This window comes from Rhinolophus hipposideros, assembly GCF_964194185.1.
Source record: "Rhinolophus hipposideros genome assembly, chromosome: 24".
Classification (NCBI taxonomy): domain Eukaryota; kingdom Metazoa; phylum Chordata; class Mammalia; order Chiroptera; family Rhinolophidae; genus Rhinolophus; species Rhinolophus hipposideros.
Window position 1 is genome coordinate 9,794,176 of NC_138070.1, and position 12,324 is coordinate 9,806,499.

The 12,324-nt window shown below is 36.2% G+C and overlaps 1 protein-coding gene across 2 annotated transcripts in view; it reads right to left on the reverse strand.

Annotated features, from left to right (window-relative positions):
* Window positions 1-12,324, reverse strand: part of MED13L (mediator complex subunit 13L) — a 274,693-nt gene that overhangs the window by 49,448 nt on the left and 212,921 nt on the right. For both annotated transcript variants that reach the window (XM_081037745.1, XM_081037744.1), the window contains exons 5-8: window positions 9,200-9,345; window positions 6,561-6,752; window positions 5,993-6,181; window positions 2,050-2,215 (exon numbers count right to left, since the gene is read on the reverse strand). In XM_081037745.1, coding sequence (XP_080893871.1) covers window positions 2,050-2,215; window positions 5,993-6,181; window positions 6,561-6,752; window positions 9,200-9,345 — 693 coding nt within the window. The remainder of the gene's footprint in view (window positions 1-2,049; window positions 2,216-5,992; window positions 6,182-6,560; window positions 6,753-9,199; window positions 9,346-12,324) is intronic.

A 12,324-nucleotide genomic window follows, 5' to 3' on the forward strand; every position in this document is an offset into this window, starting at 1 on the left:
ATATTTTACACAGTAACAGTATCCCGCTGATAGGTAGATAGTTCAGAACAAAGTGGGGTGGGGGGGGGACTACTACTTGTTGTGATGCATTAGATCAGGGGTGTCCAAACTGTGGCCCACGGGCCAACTGCAGCCCGCAATCCATTTTTAATTGGACCGCAGCAAATTCCAAAAATATACTTAGTTTACTTAAATAAACCAGGTGAGGCAATATGTACTTCACCTCGAGGGAGTGGCCCGGCTGTTTGTGTATTTTACAGCATATGGCCCTTGGTGAAAAACGTTGAAAAAAAATTGGACACCCCTGCATTAGAAGAAGCAGGATTCAAAATATTTCTATTTAAGTTTAACGCCCATTTTAATAGTGATGGTGCACACAGCAATGAAAACACTATCTGGAACTATTAATGGTTGCTTTAAAAAAGTCAGCTAAATTTTGTAGAAATAACCTAAATTTTTAAAAATTATCTTTTCATAGCACCTGTGAATTATATGCCACCAAAGAGACTGTTTAAATCACTCCTGAAACTCCTATCTATATTTAAAGGCAGTAGCCGACACTTGTAAACTGAAAGACAAGAAACAACAATTATCTCCTACCCGTCACTGATAATTGGTAGCAAAAAGATGTTTATTATTACATAGTGAATATAAGAACACTGGGCAGTAGGTTTGGTATTGCTGATTTGGCTACAGCGGAAACTGCAAAGTATATCAATGATGGCTGTGGAAGGAATTCTCTTGCCCTCCAACCCTCCCGCCATTCTAGGTGTCTCACTTCTCCATTCTGTGCTGCTCACTTAGCTCAGAGAGGCTATGGTCTATGAAGACTGGGTGGAGATAAAAGGTTAGTGGTGATAAAACATGGTCAAAAAGGAAATGTTAACTTGGAAATTGTCCAGGCATTGCAGAGAAAAGGGAAAATATGTGTACCAATTATCCTAAAGGAAAGGATCATTTTTAAGTAATTAGAGATACCTTTTTAATTCTAAAATGTGACATATGATTTTTCATTGCAATTACTTTAGATTTTACCTACTATATCTTCCTCAGCAGCCTATTCTAGAACCAATTCATTGAGAAATAAATATACAGTATGGATTTGCTAAAAGCTAGGTCCAAAGGACAGGTTTTTAAATCTGTACCTACAACTGTAAAACTTTGAATAGTAGTCATTAAGAAACATTTAACTGACTTCTGAATGAGTGGAGTTTTTAGCAGTTATTGGCAAGAATGTCCGTATTTACTCTGTTCCAGAAAATCAAGACTCATGTTTACTTACATTGGTCAAGAAAGTGGACATCTCAATCATATCACAACAGATATGAAAATATGCTGAGTATGTTTATGTAAAACTTGGTAAGTGAATGTTTACATAAATCTTGATTGTTGACTACTGTTTGTCATTATCATTCATACAATTAAAATAATCACCAGTAGTCTCTTCTTATAATTAATTCTTCCTCTTTTTCAAAAACATGTTAAGGAAGGGAGAAAGGGAGGGCAGAAAAGGAGAAAGGGAAGGAAAGGAAGGCAGGGAGGAAGGGGGTAGTGAAAGAGGGAAGAAGAGAGGTAGGGAGAAAGGAAGGTAAGTGGAGGAAAGAAAGAATATAGTTTCCCCAAATCAACAAAACAGAAGCACAACAGCTGGTAAACACCCCTCTAATTGCCATCAATTCAGTCCAGAAATGTACTGTCAGTTAAAACATACGGCCAATAAATAATAGAAAACATGTCAAAGAAGGTCATTTCCCTTAGTAAATAGGAAACATTCATAAATTGGTGTACAAAGGAAAACCAAACCCACTGATTAATGTCAGATGAGCAGCAGGCCAATACTGAGATGATCAGAAACTTCAAAATTTTCCTGGATAATCAAATCAAGTAAAGTAAACATCCTTATTGTAACATCGTTGCTTTGAATTTTATAGTATTATGTTCAGGAAGATTAACACAGGACCCTCAGGTGCAATGCAACTGACCCTCTTCACGTAGAAGCCAAAGAAATGGTTACTAAACCACGACGCAGATGTAACGCAATCAACATACTTGGACTGGGTTCTGTTGAGGATGCATTCCTTCCAGACTCGATGGACCATATGATTGTGGAGTTTTGGAGGAATCTTCCCCGATCTCTTTGGACTGTGCATAGTTATCATACCCCCGTCTTGGGAACCTAAGTGACTGACAGCGCTCTGCGTACCTCCACTCTCACCTGGAAGACAAAGCCAATTTGGAATGTCATTCTTCTGAAAAGGTCTTCTAGTGCGTAGACTGCTGGCTGATGTAACATAAATATACCATAATTGTTCAAACTCATATTCATGCAGCTTTGCCCCTAAGCCCTGGCAATAACACTGCCCGTAACTATGAGTATAATTTGTGCCAGTACAGCCTTTTTTCCCTGGTACTTTGTATGATTCTTTGTGTTCTCCCTAAAATAGTTCATCACATCAATACTGCCAGGCTCGCACTCTCCAAGGGCATCCCCACACAGAGGCACTCCTACGCCATGGGTATTGGAGAGAACTTATACGGAAGGGTTCATATATCAGAACATCAAAGATATAAACACGCATGGATTGTTTTGAATTTTTAAATCCCAATGCAATAAATAAGTTTAATCAAGGCAAAACAAAACAGTAGAGGGAGCTTCATGCTTGTTTAGCTAAATGGTTGTGTAACAACTGCACACAGTGCCCTGGGTAGGAGAAAAAACTTAATGGCACAAAGCTTTCAACAAGGTCAAATTTCAAATTTGTGTGGAACAGTTTGTCCTTCTGCCTGACACCATTTATGAACGCTTAGTACTAAAACACTGAAACAGGCTGTCTCAACATTTTATGTCAGAGGATTGAAAATTCACCAGCTTCTCTCTACTAACTCCATATTGGTTTTCTAACTAGAATTGGTATGAAATCCATTGCTATGTATGTATGTATGTATGTATGTATGTATGTATTGCTATGTATGTTGGTATGTAATCCACTATGATTGCTGATAATAGTGGTTAGTGGTTATGAGTATTTTACTACTTCTATCTCATATAAAACAAATGCTCAAATTTCCAGTACTAAGTTTCAATTATTTTCATCTATTTGATTTCATAAATATATTGTAGATTTTATTTTGAATAGAACTATGGTGCAAAATATCTAGACCACAATAGTTTTAAGCACTCCAGAAACCTCCATTCGCATATGAAAAAGAAACAAGCAACCTTAGGATACAAACTAATATTCCTGGTATCAACGCAATACAACCATTAGGAGTTGAATGGTTAGGCTCAGCTCTATTTAAAAAAAAAAAAAAAAAGGAAAAAATAAACACCAACCCCAGGTGCTTACATTTTAAGGAACTGAAGCTTTCTTGTTTGCCAGAAAGGCACTGTTATATTACAAATAAGAGAAATTAAAGAGACAAGAAATTTGGCCTTTCACTGCTACCTTTTATTTTAAATGTTCCCTGACCTGGTTTATGGTGCAAAATAATTAATTTCAATTTTACATTGGATTTTCAAATGCCTATTCTAAAACTGGGCAAAGTGAAGAAAGAAACAGCAGAAGAAGATAGGACAGCCTTTCTCCCCCAAACAGCCTACACTGTTGCTAAAGAGATCATATGGCCATGATATTAAAGGGAAAATAATTCATGACCAAAAAGAAGAGGTGTAAGGAAAACAAGGCACAGAGTCGTTTGTGATTAAAGTTGGGTTAATGCTTTTCGGCAGTTTTTAATAAAGGATTTAACGAAACTGTGGGTGATATATTACATGGAATTAACCAAGACTTGCACTCCATGCCGTTAAATGCATGCTGAACGGCTGTTTCTTACAACTGTGTCTATAAACAGAAGAGGCAAGCTGATATGCCTGTCCACGTGAGGCATGAGTGCGTCACCAGAACTAGTGGCCCTCCTAGGTCTCCTGCTACTCTAGGAGACCTGTGGCCATGTTAGGAGGCAAAGTAACTCACTTTGTCCCATACCTAGAAAAACACGGCAATGCTCAATGTTAGTCAACTGCAGAATGACAAGGCTGAGAGGATTCTTCCTGATGGAGCATCAAGAGTCCTAAGCTATAATTTAACATGTCATGATGTGAACATTTGGACAAATTCATTTTACAACAAAGATTCCATTAACTTTTATTCAGAGTTTTGTTTGTTTTTTTGTTTTAGGGAGTGAGGAAGCATCAGGGGATTTATTCACCCAGGGCCTAGCGCAGTGACATGCAGAGTTAGAGGGAAGGAGTTGGAAAATCTATCGTTAGGAAGTCCACACTGAAACCACCATAAACAAAACCTCTTGGTGTTGAGTTATGGGATTTAGAGTTCTGAACAGACCCATCAAAAGGTAAGGCAGCATGCACACAGCAGGCCTTCAATTTTCAGTTGAATACAAACTTCACTCATTTGTACCAGGCAACAACAAAAACCAATGACAACTTACGTAGTACAATTGTTAAAAATCCACACCATTAGAAGAAATGTGATTAAAACTTTTCAAAATACCTAACTCTAATCTTTGTATCAATATATCTTGTCTGTGATGATGACTATAAAAAAGTGTAAAAGTAGTTTTTCTTTGTCAGTTTAAAGTAGTTTCAATAAAAATTGCTCGAGCAAATCCTTTCTCAAGGGATCTTCCAAATTCTCTATTCTACCATTATTAGAGCTGGAGGTACATTTTTCACCATCTTAGCAGCTACATGGCTCTTAAAAACAGGCTACACGTTGCCCACGTTTATGTCTCCCATAACGTCTGAGGAATTCCTGCCAGATAACACGACAATGTGTGCTGAAACTGGAGGGTTGGGCACTGCTTCCAATGTTTCACACTACCATTTATATATTTTTATATATATATTATATATTAGAAGCATATGTTATTATACATCTGCATATATGTCATATATGCATATATATGTAAAGCACATATATTATATATATGCTTTGCTGTTTACACAACACTGTCAAGAACATTACCTAATGTGTATGAGACTCCTGCAAAGTATGTACAGTATTTAACAGAGAAGGAAACTGAGGTTCAGAACAAGGATGAGAATTAAATAAGGTCACTTAACTAGAAAAGCTATAGACAGGTTTTAAAATTAGGTACATTCAATCACAAAGTCTATACTTTCCCAACATATTGTTTAACCGTGACCATTTATTGAATGTCCACTATGTGCCAAGCACTACGCTGGAAACTTTGAAATAATGTCTTATCTAATCCTCATGGAAATTACCTTTAAATGTATATCATGCTTGAGAGTCTGTTTCCAAAGTTTAGCAACCACGACTTTATTTCCTCTGATGTTCCTGCCAATGTGGCCCACATTAAATGTCTATAAATAATCCCATTTCAGCTCAAGTATGATGAATAGCCTTTCCTTAGTGACTAGATTTCCAATTAATGTCAACTACCACAAAATTTAATATGGGAAATATACTATTCAACAAAGACGGCAAAATCCTCCCAATTTAAATAATTTCTGAATTTTTCCATGATGGAAAATGTCCATTTTTCACATGTAATAGTAATGATCATTAATGCAGAGAGGTTACTGCTGGGCTAAAGCATTTATTCAGAGCTCCTGGCACGTTAGGCTAACTTTATAATCTAACAGGGAAAGAACTACCCAAGACTTGTCCCTGTGTGACAACCTGAGTGAAGGCTTCTGCCATTGTCTGATATAGTGTTTTCCATTTGTGTAAAATAAAAAAGCAGCCTACCTCTTGTCTCCTGACCGCATGTATGCAACACAGGCGCACATGAGTACAAAGGGGCGGGGATCTGTGTAGAACTTACGAGAAACACCTAAATTGTTTACAGTTTTCCTTCTGCATTTTGTAAAATTCCTGTGTTACTCTACCTCCATCTCTTCCACCTGGAACTTGTCATTGTGAATTTCCTCCCCTGCTCCATGGCAAGGGAACGCCACGATTTGCTGGGATCTCTTCCACCCAGGACATTCCTGGATTGTACTCACCTACGACAGCCTGCTCTGGAGAGGTGGGAGGAGTGAGAGGCATCCCACAGTTACTCGGGTCCTTCACACTGCCCAGTGCCTGCGGCCCGACTGTAATATGGCCTCCAGCACTGGCAACGCTCTGAGGAACTGGGATGTCGTTCTGAGAGATCAAAACAAATGCTGAAGGATAGACCATGCGGACACCACCTGCAGGGAAAGAGCAAGGAGAAAAGCAGGCCTGAGAAAAAGTTCACAGCAGACTGCCAACTGTATCGTTCCAGTGGTCAGACTCGAAGCTCACTGGTGAAAACGGCACTGCAGAAAGTGGCATGTCCCATTCTTTCAGCAGTTAATAGCTGTTTTAACATGTGCTCCAACATTATGATAACAGCATTTGGAATACAGGGACCAGTTGGTGCTTCAGGCAAGATAACTACTCAGCGTATACCCGTGTCAAGAGAATTCAAGAAGAAAAGATGGGAAAATTATGGAGATTATTTTTGATGAATCTGAGTGATTATCTTTTTAAATTAAGGAAGATGAAGAAGAGCGAATAAGGTTCTTCAGGCAAAATACTTTGTCTTACCAACAATTACTTCTACTGCCACAGGGAAGTCATCGTCATATCCCAACTCCTCTTCTTTCAATTCTTCTTTCTTTTTCAGCACCATTGGGTAGAAATACTGCCATTCCTCAATCAACTTACGGGTGGCTGGGTCTGACATCTTATATGCTTGGCCTGTTAGTGTGCCATTTAATCCATAAGGGCTCACCAGTACTGAGGCAGGGAGGAGAAACGTATGTCACAGATCACAGTAATAATGCCTACCTAAGTCTAATGCTACGTATGTGGTAAGTTAAGGTTAAAGCATAACGTCACTAAATGTATGTTGCTCTTTATTTCCTAACTCCTTTTAAGTTGTGATTTTTCTCATTTTAGTACTTCTTATTTATATGCCTCTCAATTCACATCAAGTTTTGAATGAAATCAAAAGGGTGAGATAGAATACTACCAGATAGCTATATCAACACAAAATATAATCTGTATATTAAAACATACACCCATCTGTTTGGTAATAGCTTATACAATGTAAATAAACACTGACTCTTCTATAACAAAAGAAAAATATTTAATATATAGAACCCCAAAACCTGCCTAGAACTTGAACACTCTTTCTATGATTTCCAAGACTTCCTAAAATCTGTGGTAATTAAAAATTAATCTATAAATAAAACTTCTAATCGCAGAAAAGTCTTAATTTACCAAGTCTGAAACATAGGCTTAGTTATAATTTCAGTTATGACTGTTTTAGAGTCTGTTGATGAAACAACTCTAAGTAAAATTTATTTTACTAAAGGACTCAAAATCTTTCTTTGTCTTTCAGTATTTAACCTTAGTGTCATTTTCCCTTAGCTAGACACAAAAAATGTAGTTAACATAATACTGTGTGTAATCCAGCCAGTTCTTAGCCTCTGGGGGAGTATTTCAACCTCCCGAATAACATTTTGCTGAGGATAAAGGTCATTTTTTCTTAATCCTAATTTAAAAAAAAATCTCAGCATAGTTATGAAACGGGACATCCTCTTTCTGATGTCTTCGTTCTTTAACATCTGGATGATATATCATGTCAATCAAGACAGAGACAGCTGTGGACATCACGTATTTCTTGGTGCCTTTCTGCTGCTCCTCACTGATTCAAAAGGGATAACATTACTGACTCTACCCAACACGGCTGACCAAGGACAAGTTTCCTGTGGTAACACTTCTAGGAAATTCCCACATCAATATGGTTACTATCTATAGACCAGCACCTGCCCTAAGAATGTACCTCCTCCACACCAGTCATGGGAAATAAGCAGGATAATGCCCAAAAATTCTGCTAGGATTTGAGAAACTGGCAAAATTTAAAATAAGTGGTCTATAGAGACCTGGTATGCTTAATATTATCTTTACCAACTTAGGTTAGTTACCTTCCCTCATGACTAGTAATTCCTTCTAGTATAATAAATAAATGCTGTTATTTTGTGTGATAGGAAGTGAGATGGTCCTCAACACCTTTCACAGTCAAGGAAACATAATACTTAAATAATTCTGACAATCCATAATATGCACGTACTGTACAGCGCTCAAGTGTACTGTTTGAGAATTGGGTTGTTTTTCATAGCTGTCCATATATAAAACACCCAAAATTACAGAATAAAATACATTACTTAAAATGTATTACAAATGAGGGGTGGGGGCAAAAGTAGGTAATAATTAGGACACAGTTAAATGAGGATTCAATGTTCTTTTTTACCTTAAAGAAAAAAATTTAATTATCTTAAGGGCAAGAAACAGATGCTTTCATCAAATTAAATCGGAGTCAACGGATTTAATTTGAAAACCAAAAAGCAATCATAAATAATATGGAGGCTAAACACTCCTGACAAGCTGTTATATGAATAAAAATACTTTAGTCAAGTCTGTTAAAATATTAGTGTTTTTTTAAATTACATTGTGTGCCATACTACACCTATCTCAATCAGACATCTCTAGTAATCATCAATCAGATTGAACCAAGACAGATTTTTCCATATGGCTCAATCTAATATTACAACATTTTAAAAGTTATTCATAGAAAATTCTGAATTCCAAAGACAAAACCAAAGACATGGAATGCACAGTTAGAGGAAAGGGACATGGAGTTATCTTGGTGAGATTCAGGTGATAAGCTGAGAATAAAAATACGAACCAATGTAGTCTATAATTAAAAGAAAATACTAAAAATATTAACATTACTGGAGAAACTATACACTACACAACTCTAGAAATTTGATTTTGGTTGAGATTTCAAATACTAAGTCAATAGTAATTATCTGTAAGTTACTACATTTCTGAAGCTATGGAACAAACAAAACGAAAAGCTTTCATTTATAAGATTTGTCGATTACTCATTGTATTATAATTTTCAAATATTCATCGATCTCCTTTTGTTCTGAAGGAAATCCTCCACGTTTTCCCTCAATACAACTTCACATATGACCACAGTGTGTATGTAATAAGCTTTCAGCAAGAAACTAGCAAGCTATTATTATTAATGTGTAACAAAGTGGTCTTTCCTTTCTTCTTCAGAAACTGGCCCTTATGATTACCATTAAAATGTCCATTTAAGATAATATTTCATTCTGCAAAACCTTACGGGGTTAATGCGGGCGGTGGAGATCAGGGGCATCACCACTACTTACCTTGAAATGGTGCCGGTGAAGACTGAGCCATGTGTATATGCTCCTCATTGATCAAATAAATTGGCTGGTGTTGGGCAATCTCCACACTTGTGCATACATTACTTTCCCCATGAAGAAAGAATGTAAAAGCACAGGACAAATGCTCACTAAAAAAGAAACAATGAGAAACTCAACTCCACATTTTGGTAAAAACAAATAGATGTTAGTCCCAGGAAGTACAGACAGGACAGAACTTTACTTCATCAGTCATCCTGCAAAGCTTGCCTCTGATAATACAGCATAAACTTCTAATTGATTGTGGACAAGTAATATAACAACAACTTGTTGGCAAACTAAAGTTGCCAGATACATCTGAAAAATTAGTTATGGTGCATTGTGAAATTTTGAAAGCTACTGTGTAGAATGCTTCCTGTTTCATTTGTGTCAAGTCTCCTACGCTGACTATAAATGCCGACCGACAGAAAAATACCATTTCTCTACCTTCTCATGTACTAGTATCTGAACTGACTTTTAACTAATTCTAGGGACATTGACAACACAGTTATGCTTATGTTTGGTAAGATATAACAATAACATCAAATTTACAACCTTACAACATTACAATAAGGATAAAACTGTTGATTTTTAAAACAGTAATTAAAGATACTGCTGTATGTAAATTTCCGATATACAACTGCTAAGGTAACACAAGTGTCTAAATGAGCTGGTAATCTATTATATTTATTTTTGCAATTTACTTCTGATCATAAAATTTTATTAAAGCATTCCACACATCTCCATTTTCCACACAATTAGCTAAAAATTGACAAAAATTAAGTGTCTTGGAGAAAAATAATTTCAAAATTACTCCAGCTGGCACATTCTTTCAAAGGTGTTAACTTTGGCGCTAAGCCTGTCATAACATCTCTATTTCTCAAGACAGTTCATAAGAATATGTGCCTGATGAACCAAAATCAGGCAACCACCATCTAAAAAAATTATCTCCAAGATGTGCTTCTTTTCAAATTCTTCACAATATTAAAGAGTATTTTAAGTCTACTCAAAAAATTAAATTTTGTTTAAATATAACATTATAAGACTTTAAGGGGAAATTGAAATAAAAGTGATAAAATTCTACTAGTCACACAATGAAGGATATATATTCTTCCTTGACAAGTGTATTGACATAGCCTTAGAAAATTTTCTGTATTACTAGAATGTGAAGTTTCATCAATAGGAAACACCCCGTCTTAGATTTGGGGTATTTAGCACAAACACAGTAAACTTAATATAGTAACTAAAATTTTGTAAGAATTTTTAAAAGTTAAACCATCCTCTTATCTGAAACTAATAATAATAATAATAAAAAATCCTCTTGATACCATACTTTTGAAGTTTCAAGTTCACACAGAGATACGCATAGAAGTATAAAACAGTATCAACAGTAAAACTACATTGTCCTTTATGAAAATGACACTAGAAACATCATCTTCAACAAAGGACATTAACAACATCATACCTGGCACATGATAGGACCAAAATACAGGTTTACTAATTTTGCATTGGTTAATTTTCTATCTGTAAATCTCAGTGAAGGGGTTTGAGCTGAGTTACCCTATTCATGCCTAGTATCCCATGTGTTTAATAGCGTATTTATAAAATATCTGGTTAGACAGAGTTACAGATATTGAAAGTAGCATAAAATACGTTTTCTTTTCCACTGATTCCCAACCGTGCATGAGATTAATGCAACCAGTTTTTATCTATCAACTAGTAAGTGTACAGAAGGGGTGACAGGAGCCTGAAGTGACACTGAATAAAAACATGGTCCTTAACCTCAAGGAGCGTGTAAGTGAACAAAAGAGTGATATAAACGCTCATCAGTAAAATAATGCCAGGTACAAATACAGAAAAGAAATAAAAACAAAATGCTATAGGAAGGTTAAGGTGGATGGATTTGTTCAATTTGGAAAATCCAAATACTTCAAGAACACAAGAACAGATGAAAACAGGGTTTCAGTAGTACAGAGAAAAGGTAAGAGACAGCATGAGGCAAGCAGTAGATGTAGTTAAGAGCAGGCTATAGTTTGGAAATTCTAAAGGGAGGAATGGCATGACATGATGAGAAAGGAGTCTGAAAAAGAGTCGGAGGTCACCCCTTGAGACAACACAGACTTGTATGTGAAAAAGTACAGGGAGCCAATTTAAGGTTTGGTTTTTTAAAGTCAGCTGAATCTAAAGAATCATGATGAAAACTTCAAAATAATATTCATTTGAACTTCCTATGCCCCAAAAGACACAAAGAAGCAGCACAAATGAAAAAGGCAGGAATTGAATCAATGACCTATTTTTCATATTGATAACTTTAAAAACAAAATGTCTTTTTAAGTTAAAATGTAAGAAAAATAGCAAGTTACAGTGGCAATATAACAGAGGCCCCAACAACTGTACAATTCTTGGTAAGTTACTTTACACTTTTGATCATACTTTCCTCATATGTAAAATCAGCCATTGACACAAATTACTGGGGTGCCCCCAGAAGTTCTGATTCAGGAGGTCTGGGGTGGGTCCCACAAATTTGCATTTGTATCAAGTTGCCACATGATGCTGCCCAAGGAAGGACCACACTTTGATGGGACCTAAACCCCTTCCCAGCTATAAAATTCCATTTTTTTCCCTGAGATTACATGAAAAAAGAAGGCAAGGATGACAATACTGACACGAGAAAGCAGAACTCCCCTTGGACCTAGTAATACTACTACTTCTAAAACTTCATTCCACAGAAGAAAACGACTGCTACTGACTGCTTGTAATAGTTTGTAATAGTTGCACTGCTTGTAATAGTTAAAGGCTGAAACGAGCCAAAATGTCCATCAGTAAAGACTGGTTAACTAAACTATGATGTATTCCTACAAAGTAACACTGTGCAACCACTTAAGAAGAAAATAACCATATTGATATGGGGAAAACTCCCAACATAAACTCCAAAATGTGAGGAGAAAAAACACGGTAAAAAAAACGTGAATAATATACTCCTCTTCGTTAAAAAAAAGAAAAAAAAGAAGAAAAAAGAAAGAAAAGAAAAGAGAAAAGAGAAAAGCAAAGAGAAAAGAAAGAAAGAAATGGTACAGGGTGGAAATACATGC